This window comes from Siphateles boraxobius, unplaced genomic scaffold (genome assembly GCF_051911475.1).
Source record: "Siphateles boraxobius isolate OS27281-9 unplaced genomic scaffold, OSU_SipBor_1 9, whole genome shotgun sequence".
Classification (NCBI taxonomy): Eukaryota; Metazoa; Chordata; class Actinopteri; order Cypriniformes; family Leuciscidae; genus Siphateles; species Siphateles boraxobius.
In genome coordinates, this window is record NW_027509219.1 from 6306953 (window position 1) to 6323094 (window position 16142).

Below are 16142 nucleotides of genomic sequence, written 5' to 3' on the forward strand. Positions count from 1 at the left end.
ACTGCGACTCATGGTCGCCTTGCGCCTGCTCAAGTCAGTGAAATCATCACTCTTCATGTTGAGCAGAATTGCTCCTGAAACTCAGTGAAGTTCATCGCACTCAGGTGTTGAGCAGCAATGCTCCTGTAGCTCAGTGAGTTCATCACATGTAGCTCAGTGAATTCGTCACACGCAGTGCTGAGCAGAAATGCTCCTGGTGCTCAGTGAAGTTCTTCGCACTCAAGTGTTGAGCAGAAATGCTCCTGAAGCTCAGTGAGTTTATCACACTCAGGTGTTGAGCAGGAATGCTCCTGAAGCTCAGTGAACTTGTCACACTCAAGTGCTGAGCAGAAATGCTCCTGTCGCTCAGTGAAGTTCTTCGCACTCAAGTGTTGAGCAGAAATGCTCCTGAAGCTCGGTGAGTTTATCACACTCAGGTGTTGAGCAGGAATGCTCCTGAAGCTCAGTGAACTTGTCACACCCAAGTGCTGAGCAGAAAATGCTCCTGAAGCCCAGTGATCTTCACATGTTGTGTTGAGCAATGCTCCTGTCTTTTGCGCCCGTCGCTTGCACCTACGTGCCAAGTCAGGAGAGGAACAGGTCTTCATAGTTGCCCCTTATTGGCCCAATTAGACCTGGTTCCCATCAACAGCCTTCCTGACTTCCCCTGAAAACTCTTTCGGGGACGGGGCACGATGGCACACGCATTCTTCCCCCGGAGATTCCGGGCGGTCTTACATCTGAACGCGGAGGGGCACGATGGCACACGCATTCTTCCCCCGGAGATTCCGGGCGGTCTTACATCTGAACGCGGAGGTTCAGGTGGCTATCACAAGAACATGTGATAGTTACCATCACCTCTGCGAGCACCCCCTAGAATTGGGTAGCGTGCTTACGCCTTTAGAAGTGGAACCTAGTCGTTGAGTGCGTCTTCTCTCCAGAGGAGATCCTGAAAGCTTTCGATCACTTCAGTGCTCTCTTTCCTGCAAAATGGGTTGCAGTAGGCTGTTTTCCTTCACCCTCAAAATGATGTTTCCTCGGTGTTTAAACGACGCTCATCGTGTTGCAGAAGTATGCAGAAGCACGTTCTGATCGTCAGGTTCCTGAGGAGCAAGGTCTTGTAAATCCTTGTGTCCCTCTTTATCCTCTTGGGCCTTGTCCCTGGTGCGACTGCACTGCAGAGACCGCCCCTGAGCCACTGCAGGCAGTGAGTTAAAAAATCTGTTATATCAGTTCTCCTGCTCGCGTGGTCTCTACTAGAGGGTAGGGACTTGCTCGCTTTCGGTCAACGTATTGTGCCTGGAGTCTGGGCCGGCTAACTCTCACAAGCTGAGACCCCGGCTCGGATTGTGCCCAAGGTTCCTACCTCTCCCGTAATAGGAGCAGGTGGTGAGCCTGCAAGCGCTCCCCTGGAGGAGGCAGTTCCAGCTCTGGCTTCTCTGTCCGTTCGCTTGGATGTGTACAGAATGCAAGTCATAGACCTCAGACCAGCTCTACAAATATCTGTTGGAATTCAGCAGAGAGGGAAGGCTGTCTCCATGCAAAGTTGCACTTAGTGCTTGCCTTCATTTCGGTAAAGATCCGAGATGCAACATGTCCACTTAGGTGTTGAGCTCCTCTATGATGAGTGTAAAGTGCTCCGCCTGGGCGTTGACGATATGCTTTGCTAAAACAGATTCTAGAGTTGGGGGCTGGACGACACCTAGTTGAACCGCTGCTTCCCGTGGGCTCCCTTCTCATGAAGCCAGTTTCACCGTGAGCCCGGTTCAAGTGTCGGCTTGCTGCGCCATTCCCCTCCTGTGGACTGGATACGTGCGCCTTTCTACCCCAGTTGAGTTCCCTTAAAATTGAACCCTGTTGAGTTCCTCCACACCCCTCCGACGTCGGACGTGCGGAACGTCTGGTGTTAGGCCTACCACTCGTAAGCAGTGTGGAACCTGTGTTAGGCTGGGTCCATATGTTGCGGTCCCTTCGGTGACCCCATATGTGTATTCTTCCACGATACGGCTCCCTGCGGGGAGCCCATGTCTTCCCTCGGCAGAGTCTCTCTGCCGTCCCCGTCCGGTGTGTCTCCGCCCGTCTTAGGCTGGAGCCACCCCAGTGACATTCCATATGTTAGACTGCCCGGTTTCCGCCCAGCTCATATGTGTATTCTCCACGTTACCTCCCTCTGGGTTGGATGTGGCTTCCGCAGCATCCCTTCCTTCCAATGTACGGGGAACGCTTTCCCAGTGGTCCTGTAGGAACAGCAGTGACTTCCCTGGCCTAAGCCCTGTCCTTCCCCGCCTTAAGTTTGCGGGGGCATCAGGAGGCTTTGGTTTAGGCACTGGAAGGTGGCAGCGTTAGTGGCGTGTTCAAAGGGTGATCCCAATTCAGTCGACCGTCGACTACTTCTGACGTTCTCGACTGAAAGGGAGCGTCCTGGTTGCGTATGCAACCCACCGTTCCCTGAAGGAGGGAACGGAGGACGTAGTCCCCTTGCCACTACCGCTGGACCACCGCTGACCCCGGGTTACTCTCGGCTCCTCAGCGAAAAGCAACTAGTGTGTGCATCCACTTCCGTATTTATATCCGCGCCGCGGGGGCGGAGTGTGTGATGCGAATCACGCACGCCAATTACATTGGCTCGTTCATTAGTACTCGAAGAAGACAGGCTCTCTAGCGAGATCCCAATTCAGTCGACCGTCGACTACGTCCTCGGTTCCCTGTTGCATACGCAACCAGGACGTTTTGAGTAATGAAACAGGCTGGGAGTTTTTAAAAGCCTCAGGAATCTTTTGCAGATGTTTAGAGATAATTAGTTGATTCAGATGATTAGGTTAATAGCTCGTTTAGAGACCCTTTTCATGATATGTAAATTTCTTGAGATAGGAATTTTGGGTTTTCATGAGCTGTATGCCAAAATCATCAGTATTAAAACAATAAAAGACCTGAAATATTTCAGTTGGTGTGCAATGAATCTAAAATATATGAAAGTTTAATTTTTATGATTACATTATGGAAAATAATGAACTTGATCACAATATGCTAATTTTTTGAGAAGGACCTGTATATATACAGGGCTTGACATTAACACCAGCCAAATGTGGGTGGATTTCAGAATGTAACGCAGCATGCGGCGTGTAACGCAGTCACTCCTACTAGCCACTTTGGCTGCTTGAATTTTATAGGTTATATATATATATATATATATATATATATATATATATATATATATATAATTTCATTTGTAGTCTTCTAATAATTCTTCTAATAAATAATGTAAAAATTCCGGTCTTGGTGAGCATCAACGTAAACATAGTCAGCTATTGCTAAAGTGAACGTAAAGTTAAGAAAGAAAACGCATGTGTAACAGCATAATGAATCCGTGTGTGCGGTCTTAAAGTGAGAAGCAGCCTAATATACCTGCTGGCAAATTATGAGATAAAATTAAAAATATCTATATGGCAGTTTTTTCCCATGGTATCGATGCCATAATTGTGGCCAATGAAATGCTTGTGACTTGTAACTTGAGTGGCTTGTAACTTTGGAGAACTTTGGCTGGTGAGCAAAAAAGTTAATGTCAAGCCCTGTATCTCTCTCTCTCTCTCTCTCTCTATCTCTCTCTCTCTCTCTCTCTCTCTCTCTCTCTCTCTCTCTCTCTCTCTCTCTCTCTCTCTCTCTATATATATATATATATATATATATATATATATATATATATATATATATATAGAGAGATAGATAGATAGATAGATAGATAGATAGATTTAAATGCATTGTTTTTATATTAATGCTTTAAGAAAAACTAGAGGAAAAACTGTTTGATGTTTTCTTTTTGTTATCAGGTAGTTTGGGGATAACCACTCCAGCTAAAATTCAGCCAAAAATACAGTTTACCACTTTACGATCATATGTTGAAACCACCTCTCTTAGCACAAGCAAAACCAGTCTACAACTTGAGGCACCATCACCAGGAGTGGACATCGTTAGTTCCAACTATTCACAACCAAAAAGCACTTCACAGTCAACAAGATCTTCAAAAATTCCCAATGACCAGTTAAAGGAACCAGGAACTAAAAGAACAGTGACCGATATAAAGAACACTAAAGGTATGAGTTATTTGTCTGAAGGATGAAAAAAACTGGGGTTAATATACTGGTCTTTTGGAACATTAGTGTTTTTAGTGTGAGTGTGGCCACTTGTGAGACTGAGACAAATGTTAAAGGCCCACTGAAGTGCCTTGGAACACGCAGCTTTGTATGATGCGTCGACGATATTTCCACTGAAACAGGAAGCTAAGGCGGATTAATGATGAATTAAATGGGTGGTAAAATGCCCTTTTCACAAGATGTAAAATAAATCTCTGATGTCCCCAGTGTGTGTGTGTGTGTGAAGTTTTAGCACAAAATACACCACAGATATTTTTATATAGCATGTTAAAGTTGTCACCTTTTGAGGGTTAGCAAAAACGCACTGTTTTGTGCCTGGCCCTTTAAATGCAAATGAGCTGCCTCAGAGGAAGGGGTTTCAAGAGCTCTTAGGTGTGTTCGACATCAGCTGCGGCTGGATGTAACCGATCGGCGAGTGTTGCCGCGTACAGGCGGGGACGAGCTGCAAACAGAGACGTGAAGTCGGAAGTCGGCCCATAGTGACCGCTCACGTGGTGTTTTTGCATACTTTACCACAGCTGAAGTGAAATAAATGCAATATTAGCAAAATATACAGATGTTTCAGAGACAGTTCCATTCAATACTTTTTGTACTGCTTTATGCAGCGTCTGTTTGAACAAGAATAAAGTTACTACTATCAATGAAGTGGAATCAACGTTTTTTAATCAGTTTTATTTTGATAAACATGACACAATATAACAACGTGACTACATGAAAATAGTTATAAAAAATTATTTGTGAGCTTTAGTGGAACTAAAGGTGTGTGAATAAACACGAAACACGTGATCGTTGTCATGCGGTGAATCCGGGCAATCGTGGAACAGTTGTGTCGTCATAGAGCTCATGCAGCTGCTCTGGAGAATCTGCGCTGGCTGAGTCCTGCGGCTGCTCTCGAATCGCTCTCGCGCTACTTTAACGGCATACGTCACAGTCATGTGGCGTCGCCGCGGCATCAAGTCGGACAAAATTTCTAACCGGCATGCACTGCTTCTACTTCAGACCGATCGGTCTGCGCAGAGCTGCATGAAGTCAAACAAGCCTATAGTGTGTAGCAGCTGCGATTACCTCACGCAGACACACTAAAATGACAGAAACTGTTCTGCCTTTAATGTTAAAACCGAGTCAGACAAGGATGCAGAGACTCAAGAAGAAGTGACAACATGTAAAATGCAACAGGAAGTCTCTAAATGGTTAGTTGATGAATTTATGTTGCTGATGTGGAGTTAACTATCTTCAATTAGCATATTCTGTGATGATAATCTATAAATTGCTCGTATAGGAACTGTTGTGAGATGCACACAGAGTGACTTTTTATTGCATGTGAAAAGAAGGATGCTAAAGTTTGAGCTGACTCACAAATCTACTCTTATACAACAACTTTTCCTATTCTCAACATGGACTGCGTGTCCTGGGGGCGGGGTATATGTACATTTTAGGGTTGCTGATGTCACTAACCCGGGAGGAATGTTGTGTAGTCCCAACCAGCCGTTTGTTGTAGTCCTTTTCTTTAAAAGCAAATATCTCCCTTTGCTTTGAACTTTGAGCATTGTAACTTTGCAGATGTTGTTTATGCTCAAACAGCAACATTTCACACTAGCTAAAGTTAGAAAAGTGAAATCGTGTTTTACCACCCGTTTAATTCTAGCCACTTTATTCCTAAGTAACCAACGTACAGTTGAAAAACGGAATAAAACTCGAGCAACCGAACACACAGATTTAACACATTTATTTATTCTGATCAAATTAAAGTATAGTCTATTATCTTAATTAGAAACTAGTATTATCAGAGCATGTGAGCAGATAGCAGGTAGCTGATTAGTGATCAAGAGGGTAACGTAATTTTTCCAGCGTTGCCCAGCACGACTATACCATGTTACAGCACAGTAGGGCTATTGCAAACAGAAGTCTACTTCAGAGAAATTTAATTTCGCACATTATTTGACGGCTTTTCTTTTCCAGTAAGCTTGATCGGTGCATGAGTGGAGCGTTTGGGCCGTGAGCGACAGAGCAGAGCAAGTGTGCAGTGCAAAAACAGAGTGGAACATTGAGCAGAGAGCAATGGTGTTGTCTGTACGTGGAAAACTCAAAGAAAAAACTTATCCGTTTTAAGCATATCGTTGTTGTGTAAATGTACCCTCAGTTTTGGTTTTCTTGGTTACTGATTATCTCCTTGTTTGTTTCTATGTTTACATATAATTATCAGCTGTCTGTCATTATTCTGTCTTGCATTTAAACTCCATGTTTTGTCCAGTCCCTTGATTGGTTCCCATTTCAGTGAAATTGCTTAGTGTATATATATATATATATATATATGTATATATGTTTGTTTTTTTTTATTTTTTTTTATTTATTTATTTTTTTACATTTTTTTTTTATGTAAATATATCCCTGTTACAGTTAATTTTCCTGGTTAAATAAGCGTTACATAAAAAGGAGAGACCAAATACAATTGTATAATGTATGTAATTATCTATTTATTAAAGCCAAGTATAAATTTAACCCTCATCCTTCCCTGAGGTCATTTTGACCCGGAAATCATTTTTGAAAAAATGTAAAAAATTGAGAAAACAAATAGTTTATCATAGATAAAACAAATAGAAGTTTTTACTTCCAACTTCAAAGAACCCAGACATTAATATTTTCATCTCAAGAATGTCACAGTCACAAGCTTAGTCACCAACTCTGTAAACTTTCTGCACTACACTTCCCAGCATCCCTTCTGGTCCCCACCTGCACTCAGTCAGCCATCATCACACCAGCTGCTGATCATCACCAGATACTGATTCCCTGCACCTGCACTCACACATCAACACAGCCTATATCAACTTGCATCACCCTCACATCATTGTCTGGTCTTGTCAACGTTACTGCATTGTAAACAGTCAGACTCCTTACCTGAACACTCACCTGAGATTGTCCTGTCTCCTGTCCGTCATCCCTTTCATGATTGACCTGCACAGTTTTCATTACAGTCATCACCAGCTAAATCTTCATCACCTATCATCAAGTCACCATCCGTTCACCATCGTCTGGTTCCCATCACTCTGCTTTTACTTGAATAAATCATTTCACTTTACCATCTGTCTGTTCCCTTCTGTGAGTGTGACAGAAGACCAGACCACAAAGAAGCACAGGATGGGCATCCTCCTCACCCTGGTGAGCCTAGTTAACTTTCTTACCAACCGCTTTCAAGATGGTCGGCCGATCGAGGACTATGTAGGACAGTTCCTTGATTACGTGCATGAAGTACCCTGGAACGAGGACAAGTTAAAGATTGTCTTTTGGTGTGGGTTGCATGATCACTTGTATCAGCAAGTTCCTGCAGCTGCAACAACAGGTTCCTTGAAGAGGTACATCAAAGACATTCTACGGTTACATGGATCGCCTTATACGATAGAGGAAACCGTTCCAGATTCTCGTCCCACCGAGACCACCCTTCCAGAGTCTTGTCCCGCCGAGACCACCAATCCAGAGTCTCGTCCTGCTGAGACCACCCTTCCAGAGCCTTCTCTCAAGATGGCCACCGCCACTCCAGAGCCTGGTCCCAAGATGGCCGTCGCTGTCTCAGAGCCTGGTCCCAAGATGGCCGCCGCCATTCCACAGCCTCTTTCCAAGATGGGCGCCACCACGCCTCCTCACCCCCTTCAGCTCCTCCTTGGTCCTCTGTCTCCACCGCGCCCTGCTGAGTCCCCACCTTCACCTCAGTTGCCAGAGCCATCGGCTTACCCATGTCCCTCTGAATCCTCAGTTTCACCTTGGCCTGTCAGACCTCCATCCTGTCATCCTCCCCCACAGTTCCGTTGCCACCCGCCGCCCTGAAGTTCCCAGCCCTTCAGCCTCCATTGCTCCTCCCTCTATCGGCTCCTCCCTTGGATCATGATCTTTCCCATGGTACCATTTGTTGCGCGAGGTCGTGCTTTTCGGGAGGGGGAAGTACTGTCACAGTCACCAGCTCAGTCACCAACTCTGTAACCTGTCTGCACTACACTTCCCAGCATCCCTTCTGCTCCCCACCTGCACTCAGTCATCCATCTCCACGCTGCTGCTGATCATCCCCAGATACTGATTCCCTGCACTCTCTCATCAACGCAGTCTATATCAACCTGCATCACCCTCACATCAGTGTCTGGTCTCGTCAATGTTACTGCTACGTAATCAGTCAGACTCCTTACCTGAACACTCACCTGAGATCGTCAAGTCTCCTGTCTTCCATCTGTCTCCTGTCCGTCATCCCGATACAGATGTCCAGTCATCGTGTTTATCCTTCACCTGCACAAAGTTTCCATTTCAGTCATCGCCAGCCAAGTCTTCATCAATACATCGTCTCTGCTTTTACTTGAATAAATCATTTCACCTTACCATCTGTCTGTTCCCTTCTGTGAATGTGACAAAGAACCTAGGATGTAACATCAAGAATTTTTATCTTTAAAAGAATATTACCAGCTCAAGAATGCAGTGAATGTAAATTTTTCTTGATAACTTTTGAACTTGATAACTGCTAAACTGTTGTGCTGTACTGTTGTGCCTTATGAGCCCCGAGAACATATTGTATGATTATGTCCCTTTCTCTTTCATACTTTATTATATATAGAAATTATTTAATACTAGTTCAACAGTAAAAACTGCACTTGTCAAACTTTTTTTTTTTCATGTCGTTTTTTAAATTTGACTGTAAAACGATTTTCCTTCTAACCAATGACCAAAAAGTTATGAAAGATGCTGTGTGTTGTATGTGTGTTTCAACAGTGTTTTTAGTACTTATGTTCAGAATGATTTTGTGTGTATGAAGTTTGTTGTTATGGTTTCTTGGCATGATAATGTTTATGGATACATAGGTGAAAGTTCATAACTGCTTCACATTATGATAGCCTTTCAGATTGTTTAAGCCCAATAAAGGCCAAAATACACTACGTTACTTTTTGCCCATGCAAATTGCTGAAAGTCATAGCAAGGCTGCAGATATTGAGCAGTCAGAGTTGACAGATTTTTATAAATGTAGTGTTATGATAGGCACAGAATCTCTAATTTATTGTATAATTCCCAGTTTTTCCTTTGTAACCATTTACAAAGTTCAAGTGTGTGATGCATAATCTTTTAAAACATATTCATATTTTAAAAGTTATGTAGTGTATTCCAGCTTTAATTTTATGAGCTGATTTATTCATTCACAATTTTATGAATATTAGAGATCAGTTTGTAAAATGTACATATTGCAAAAGGATTGTATATTGTTGAATGTATTTAATGTAGTTACATGCTTTCCTATTGTTTGTTATATTCAGTTTTCCCAGTTACCCCAATAATATTTCCTGTACCTCTTTTGATTTCTGCAGGTATATCACCTTTGCTAAGTACAAGTACAACCTCCCCTCGCCCTACTGGACATGGACATTTTGTATTCTCTGAAAATGATAGAAGAATTACAGAGACGGACCAATCAGTCTCACAGGAAATGGTTCCATCTTTGAAGTCAAACTCTGCCTCTCCAACCCATGCCCAAGCCAAGGACCCTTGTGTCACTGTTGTGGGCCCCTGTGTTTTTTCCAAAGATCAGAACAATGCTGACAAATATGGTGCAGCAAATGGCAGCTTTTTAGTGTGGGCAGACTTAAAACGCACATTGTCATTTGCATGGGAGCTGCATGTATTTGGTTCTGCTGCCCTGTTCCTTCTGCTTACTGTTGGCTCTGTTCTTGGCTTAGTGTTAGCTCCCAGCTTGAATTGTCCCCACTGTGGTGAACTGATACTTGCCAATAGCCTCTTGCTAGTTGTGGGTGCGGTTAGAGCTGGACACTTTTTGCTTGACCCATATGGGACACGGTTCCTCCTGCCGCCTCCTGTAATAATTGCTTTATACACGCTGCCGTTACCACTGTTAATTCTGGCACAGGCTGCATTAGTGATATTGGTACTAAAAAAGGCAGGAGTAAATTGGCTACCACCAACACTTCAGCGCCCCCCTCTCTTAGGAGTATTAACTGTTTTACAATGCACTCTCCTACTTGCTGCAGACATACTTTCCCCTGCACTTTCGGCTGCTGTTCCCATCGTCCTACAGAGCCTCACGCTGACTGCAGGCCTGGCACTGTGTTTAGGCTACCTTTTCTTTGCACTGCCATGCCTCTCTCACACACATGCAGCTCGGGGAAGAAATAAGGGAATTGGTGAAGACAAAGTAAGGGTTTTAGCATGGGTACTGGCAGTATGCGCTCTTCTTGGGGCACTGTGCTGTCTTTTGCATATTTATTCCGTCATGTGGCTATATGGACTACTAGGAGACTGGAGGCGCTTCCGTTGGGGATGGTGGCTCTGTCAATTCTGGGTACGACTGTTGGAGCTTGTCTGGGCTTTCTGCCTGCTTTTGTTGTCTTCCTGGGTCTTCTGGAGACCCAGCGGAGGCCACATATGTGGAACACCAAGACAGGAAGGGGCTACCACAGAAAGTTTGCCCTCACCCTCTCAATCATCAAACTCTACCAGCAGACATACATGCTGGGCAAAGATTGTGCAGAGCCTCAAGGTAAGGCAACAAAGGAAATCTGAAAGCAATGGAATTGCAGGGTCCAGTAGTAGTGCAGTGGCCGGAGAGTTGCCCAATAACTGGGCTGGACAGGAGCGATCAGATATTAGCAAGAGCCTCATACCAAATCAGGATCCACTCAAAGACAGCAATCTGAAAAGCGTTGCAGGGGGCTCTGCTGGTTCATTGCTAAGGGTGCAGCCACGTGCTCATCCACCTCAGTGCTCTTCAAGTAGCAGTCTGGACAGGGACAAGGAGTCAGCCTTCTCACTCTGCGATTTTGACCTGCGCCCTCCAACCCCAATTGACCTTGGCCGCAGTATTGATGAGGCACTTCATCGTGAGCATTTGTTAGGGGGTGAAAGTTTATTCTATCCACTGCGACCACTATCACCCCCTACATTTCCAAACCTGTGGATGCGACGGAATAGTGACCCCCAAATAACACTATCATCGAGCAGTGATGAACACACATTGCTCACAGAATCGTCCACAGGTCTGGATCGCTCCATTCCTAGTGCTGTGCTCAGCCGACAGGTCACTGCTCCCCCTACACCGACTCATCAGGGCTTCCGTTGGGTCTCTGAGGCACCAGTGCCTTCCTCTTTGTCCTGCCCAGTCTCACTGCACCCTATCCCAAGCACAAGCCATACCCTTGTGCCCAGTCCAGAAAACACAAGGCTTTTTCTAACCCCTGACCTTGAAAGTTCACAATCAAATAGTAGAGGGGGACATAGATATTTGAAAATCACGCGAAATGACTCAGCCAGTGTTGGCAGTGATATTATTGACCTTTGAACATGGTGTGGCACACAACAACTCCAGATTAAAACACATTCGCATTCTCCAAAAATCTGAGATTGCATATTTAATCATGACTTGCTCAGATGAACAGAGTCTAATTGTAGTGTAATGACACTTAAAGGGGAAGAGAAAAACTTTTATTGGCTTGATGAGATTTTAGGAAGTGGAGTCAAATGTGAATAAGTGAATAAGTGATCAACACTGAAAATATTTACTTCTGATTTTTTTCTTCTGAAGTCTTGTTTACAGTTATGTACATACAATTGAAGTCTACGAGGCAAGGCATTCCATAAGTGTGTATTTTGTTTTCACTATTATAAATAATGTTGTGTAAAATGTTTTTTATTTGGTCTGGAAAGTTATCATAATTGTCTTTTTAGTGGTAGGACCACTATTATAAGCAAATTAACTTCTAATAATGTGTTATTTGTGTAATTTCTGTTGGTGGGGTGTCTCCATGTAAAGGACTTCACAAAGAGTTACTAGTCTCCTGTCATTACTTGTAATATTTAGGTATTGTGGCTATACTTGTGCAGTAGTGCGTATGTTAATTTTTATGCTGTTGCAGTGCCTTGTCCCAAAGACCAACCTAAGTGCTACTAAGAATTGTGAAGACCTGAGTCTGGATAGTAATATTTTTTTCTTCCGTCTTTGCACTGAATTTAAACAGAATTTATACTGTATGTGCCAGAACATGTTGACTTTCTTGCCCATGCTTTGTACTTCCAGTTTATTCCCGCAATGCAGAATACTGAATACATACCAAACTATTCCCACAACTGGAGTTATGTGTAGTAAAATCATTGTTATATAAATGACTTGACAACTGACTGAATAGTAGACAAAAACTTTGTTGGTGTATTCTACAGTTTAGCCAAATTTCAACACAGTTGGACGCTCAACTCATCATTACTTTATACAATACAGTAGAACTCATGTCTTAGCAATAAATGATAGAAAGCTGTATGTCTAAAACAGATTATATTTTTGTTTGTAAATAGTGGTTTATTGTGGTAACATGCAATGCATTTACTGTGAATGACAACCTTTCCTATTGCAAGAATATTAACTGATCCCAAAAAATACCCTATTGTCAGTCAATGACAGAAGCATAGACAAATGCCTATTAACATTTGCATAGGTTTCCTTCTTTAAAAAGAGAAATCAGTGCCATAGTAGAAAATAAACTGCATCACATATTAACCAGGCATTATATGTGCTTGTATTGTGCTGTGACATTTTTTAATTAAATTATTATCTTTCATTTCAGCTTTAAAAAAGACTGAATTAACTGTTTGCATGGTACTGACACCTGCTGTAATTTTATTGATCAAATGATGCTCAAATAACCAGCCCAAACCTCTCACATGGTATACTGTCAGGCACACTTTCAGCATTTAAAGAGATTATTTATGAGGGTGGAGTAATGCTGTGCAGTCCCAGCTAATTATGCCAGAATGTGGTAGTCCCGCGTATCTATATTCAAGTACTTTTGTGGTCAAGTTTGCTTTTGAATAAAACAGAAAGTGTAATCACCAACATACAGTACTGTATTATATGAAAGCCTTTTAATTGAAGGGTCTGTTTACCCACTGAGTTATCTTACTTCCCACATGACTTTCACAAACTTTAATCATTTAAATAAGCACTGCATTTGTCCTTGACAAATTGAAGCTAAATTAATTCATATTAACATATTGGTAAAAGTCTTATTTTAACAGAAAAAACAGAACTAAAAAATATGTTCTCATAATTGTGTCCTTTCACGAGATATAAAAACATTACCACTTTTTGAAGAAATCAGCCAATGAATTTAGAGTATAGTTATCTTTGTTGGACGTTTCTTTGGGATAGGGAAACATATTTTATCTTATAATTAGAAAAAATTTTATTATAAAAAATATTCTGACAATTTATTTAGTGATAATTCTGGTGCAAGGTCCAGACCTCAAGTATTAAATCTCAGTGCGGAACTTGACAGTGGTATTCTTCATCTTCTGTTTGTAGACTTCATTAAACTGTTCATTTTGTGCCACAGTGAAGTGATCTTTCCAGTCTCCAACTTTACCTTTTGTAACACAAACAAAGACAAGATAAAAGCAAATAATAGGACATAATTTAGAAGTCTAAATTAGATCAGTGGTTTATTAACCTTTCCGCATGAAGGGTGAGATCTTGAAGTCCATAACTGGGAGAGTGGAATAGTTAGTCATTTTGTTCTGTTTCATGGCATCAAACTGAACCCCTTTTGTTATTTTCTCCCTCTCTTCAACTGAAGTGGACAAACCCAAGAAGGAACACAAATGTTCCACCTCACGTCCCGTGTCCTGAGTAAGACATGGAAAAACACATTTAACTTTCATGTTGATTTTATGCTTCATGAAAATGTCACATTATGAATCGAACTTACTTCCACCAAATCTTCATAGAACAAGTAGAGTAAGTTAGAATATGTCTGCTTTTTCTCCCACCATCCACTGACATGGTCGAACCAAGGACCAAACACATCTAGGGAATATTAAAACAATTACTCAGTTGTAAAATTCTTGATTCATGTCATACATTTGAACTTTTTACTCTCCATATAAAAGTTATAAAAGCATATTTAAATATAATATTATATAATAATTGAATATAATTTCCTGACACTAAAGTGGTTCTTTAGCTATACCCATTGTAATTGACTAATATGATTTAATTTCATTACTGTACAAAATATTTACTGTACTTACTCTTTCCTTCCATAAATTTCTGTAAGAAGGTATTCCAGTCTCCTGGTTCAGGTTCTACCATATTCATTCGATCAAAATGAAAATAGGAAACTGCATTGTCTTTTGCATTCCGAGCTACATACACAATCTGGAATGAGTGGACAAAAATTATGACAAGAAACAAGATTTGCATTACATTCAGTTAATTACACAACTAATGCTGTCTTAAATAGAAGGAATATAACTGTGTTTCAATCTATAGGGTCGCTGTGCTGGGTTCACTGCTCCCTACTAACTGACACAGTATCTGTTCAAGTTCACTTCACTTGACAAAACATGCCGCAGTGTTATCAAACACAGATGAAACGTAGGTCACTCATATTAGAGAAGATTGAGATTTAATGTGGTTGGCCCACCCCGTGCTGCCAGAACAGCTTCACCTTGGAACTGATTCGGCAAATCCCTGGAAATCTATTGGAGGGATGGAATACCATTTTTCCAAAAGATGTTTCCTCATTTTGATGGTGGTGATGGTGCTGTCCTAACATCAGTCTAAAGTCTCCCATAGGTGTTCAGCTTGATTGAGATCTCGGGACTGGTTGAGATCATATCCCATACCATATGATTCACATTATTGATTTGAAGGGGACAAGTGGGTCCAAACCCTGCCAGCAAAATGTATAAATCCACCAGAACTCCTGTATTTTCCTTTTATTTTTCACCCATCTGTGAATATTCCTTCATTTAAATCATGTTTCTAAGTTGTGCACTTAAGTTTGGTAGTATGAGATTCACATTATACTATGATAGATTGGTTACATATTGTCACATACATCACATCACAGAGTGAAAGGAGTCCATATACTTTACCTTTGAGTTCTGCTCCCAGAAGGACTTGGGCACAAGCTGAACAGGCAAATGAGTTTTAATAAGGCGAGGAGAAGTGGGCAGATTATCAGCCAGCTCTGTCCCTGAAAGTAAATAAACAAATAGAAAGTGGTTCCAATTTCAGTATCCTTCAGTATCCTAGTTGTCATTGTGGTTAAACCAAGACATACCGTAAAATAAACAATGCCGTTCTAATTTGTTTATATTGGTAATGGACCTCACAGAACAAAACTATGTTGGGAATAAGACATCACAATCCAGTTTACATCATGCATATAAGCGTCATACCCATACACACTTCAAAAATGTGAGCCAGTGGATAACTTGCACTAAGCTTTGTTACTTCTATTTTCAAATATTGCAGCTCACTAGATCCCTTTCAGTATTTTTCACTTGCATTGCATCAGTTTCTGAGTTTCTAGGGAAACTCAGTTTTCTCCGAATACCTTGGAGAATCAGTCTGAGTGGTTCAGGTCTGTGCTCTTCACAGAAAAATGGCTTTTCAGCCCGCCAGAAAGGGCAGGGCTGACTGGCTATTTAAGTTGCGCAAAACAGGCCATTTAGAAGACACATCTCCTCGCTGATTCTGAAGACGAAGAAGTCTTTCTACTCGTCGTCGAGAATAGCCTCCTGCAGCTTTTCCGGCGACAACTTTCACTGTGCAAGCTGCGAAAATAGCAAATTTCACGGCGCAAGACAATTAAAAAGTGTATATTTAATGTCTAAAAGTGCAAGCGGTGTTTTTTACAAAATGTCGCACGACGAATGTGGCTCATGCAGGGCTAGCCTACATCCCTCGGACGAGCACTCTGAGTGCGTCAGCTGTCTAGGCCGCACCCATGCAGAGGCTGCACTCACAAAGACAGCTGCTTGTACTGCGAGAGCATGAGTCTCACACAGCTGCGCTCACGGATCGCTTCCTTGAAAAAAGGAAGTGATCCTGCCTTGCACACTCTCCTGTTCTCTTTCCCTCTCGAGCCGAGATGGAAGAAACGGCGTAGCCGCGGTGTGGAGCAACAGGGCTGCAGTGAGATCATGCTGGCTCAGCGCCCGCGTGCCTTGATTACTCCACCCACCCGCAGCTTAAAG

The 16142-nt window shown here is 42.3% G+C and overlaps 2 protein-coding genes and 1 long non-coding RNA gene across 12 annotated transcripts in view; 2 read left to right on the forward strand and 1 right to left on the reverse strand.

Moving 5' to 3' along the window:
* The window catches only part of LOC143733024 (proline-rich transmembrane protein 3), a 67883-nt gene extending 55650 nt beyond the window's left edge, over positions 1–12233 (forward strand). For 4 of the 9 annotated variants that reach the window (XM_077224553.1, XM_077224554.1, XM_077224555.1 and 1 more), the window contains 2 exons: positions 3807–4070; positions 9464–11932. In XM_077224553.1, the coding sequence (XP_077080668.1) occupies positions 3807–4070; positions 9464–11448 (2249 nt within the window). In that variant the 3' untranslated portion in view covers positions 11449–11932. Of the gene's footprint in view, positions 1–3806; positions 4071–9463 lie in introns of all 9 variants that reach the window. The other 5 variants (XM_077224549.1, XM_077224551.1, XM_077224550.1 and 2 more) reach the window with 3 other exon arrangements.
* Positions 1–16142, forward strand: part of LOC143733052 (uncharacterized) — a 203144-nt gene that overhangs the window by 100522 nt on the left and 86480 nt on the right. The window lies entirely within an intron of this gene.
* Positions 12439–16142, reverse strand: part of LOC143733042 (cytosolic sulfotransferase 3) — a 37004-nt gene continuing 33300 nt past the window's right edge. For both annotated transcript variants that reach the window (XM_077224593.1, XM_077224594.1), the window contains 5 exons: positions 15036–15136; positions 14187–14313; positions 13865–13962; positions 13607–13781; positions 12439–13522 (listed from right to left, as the gene is read on the reverse strand). In XM_077224593.1, the coding sequence (XP_077080708.1) occupies positions 13410–13522; positions 13607–13781; positions 13865–13962; positions 14187–14313; positions 15036–15136 (614 nt within the window). In that variant the 3' untranslated portion in view covers positions 12439–13409. The remainder of the gene's footprint in view (positions 13523–13606; positions 13782–13864; positions 13963–14186; positions 14314–15035; positions 15137–16142) is intronic.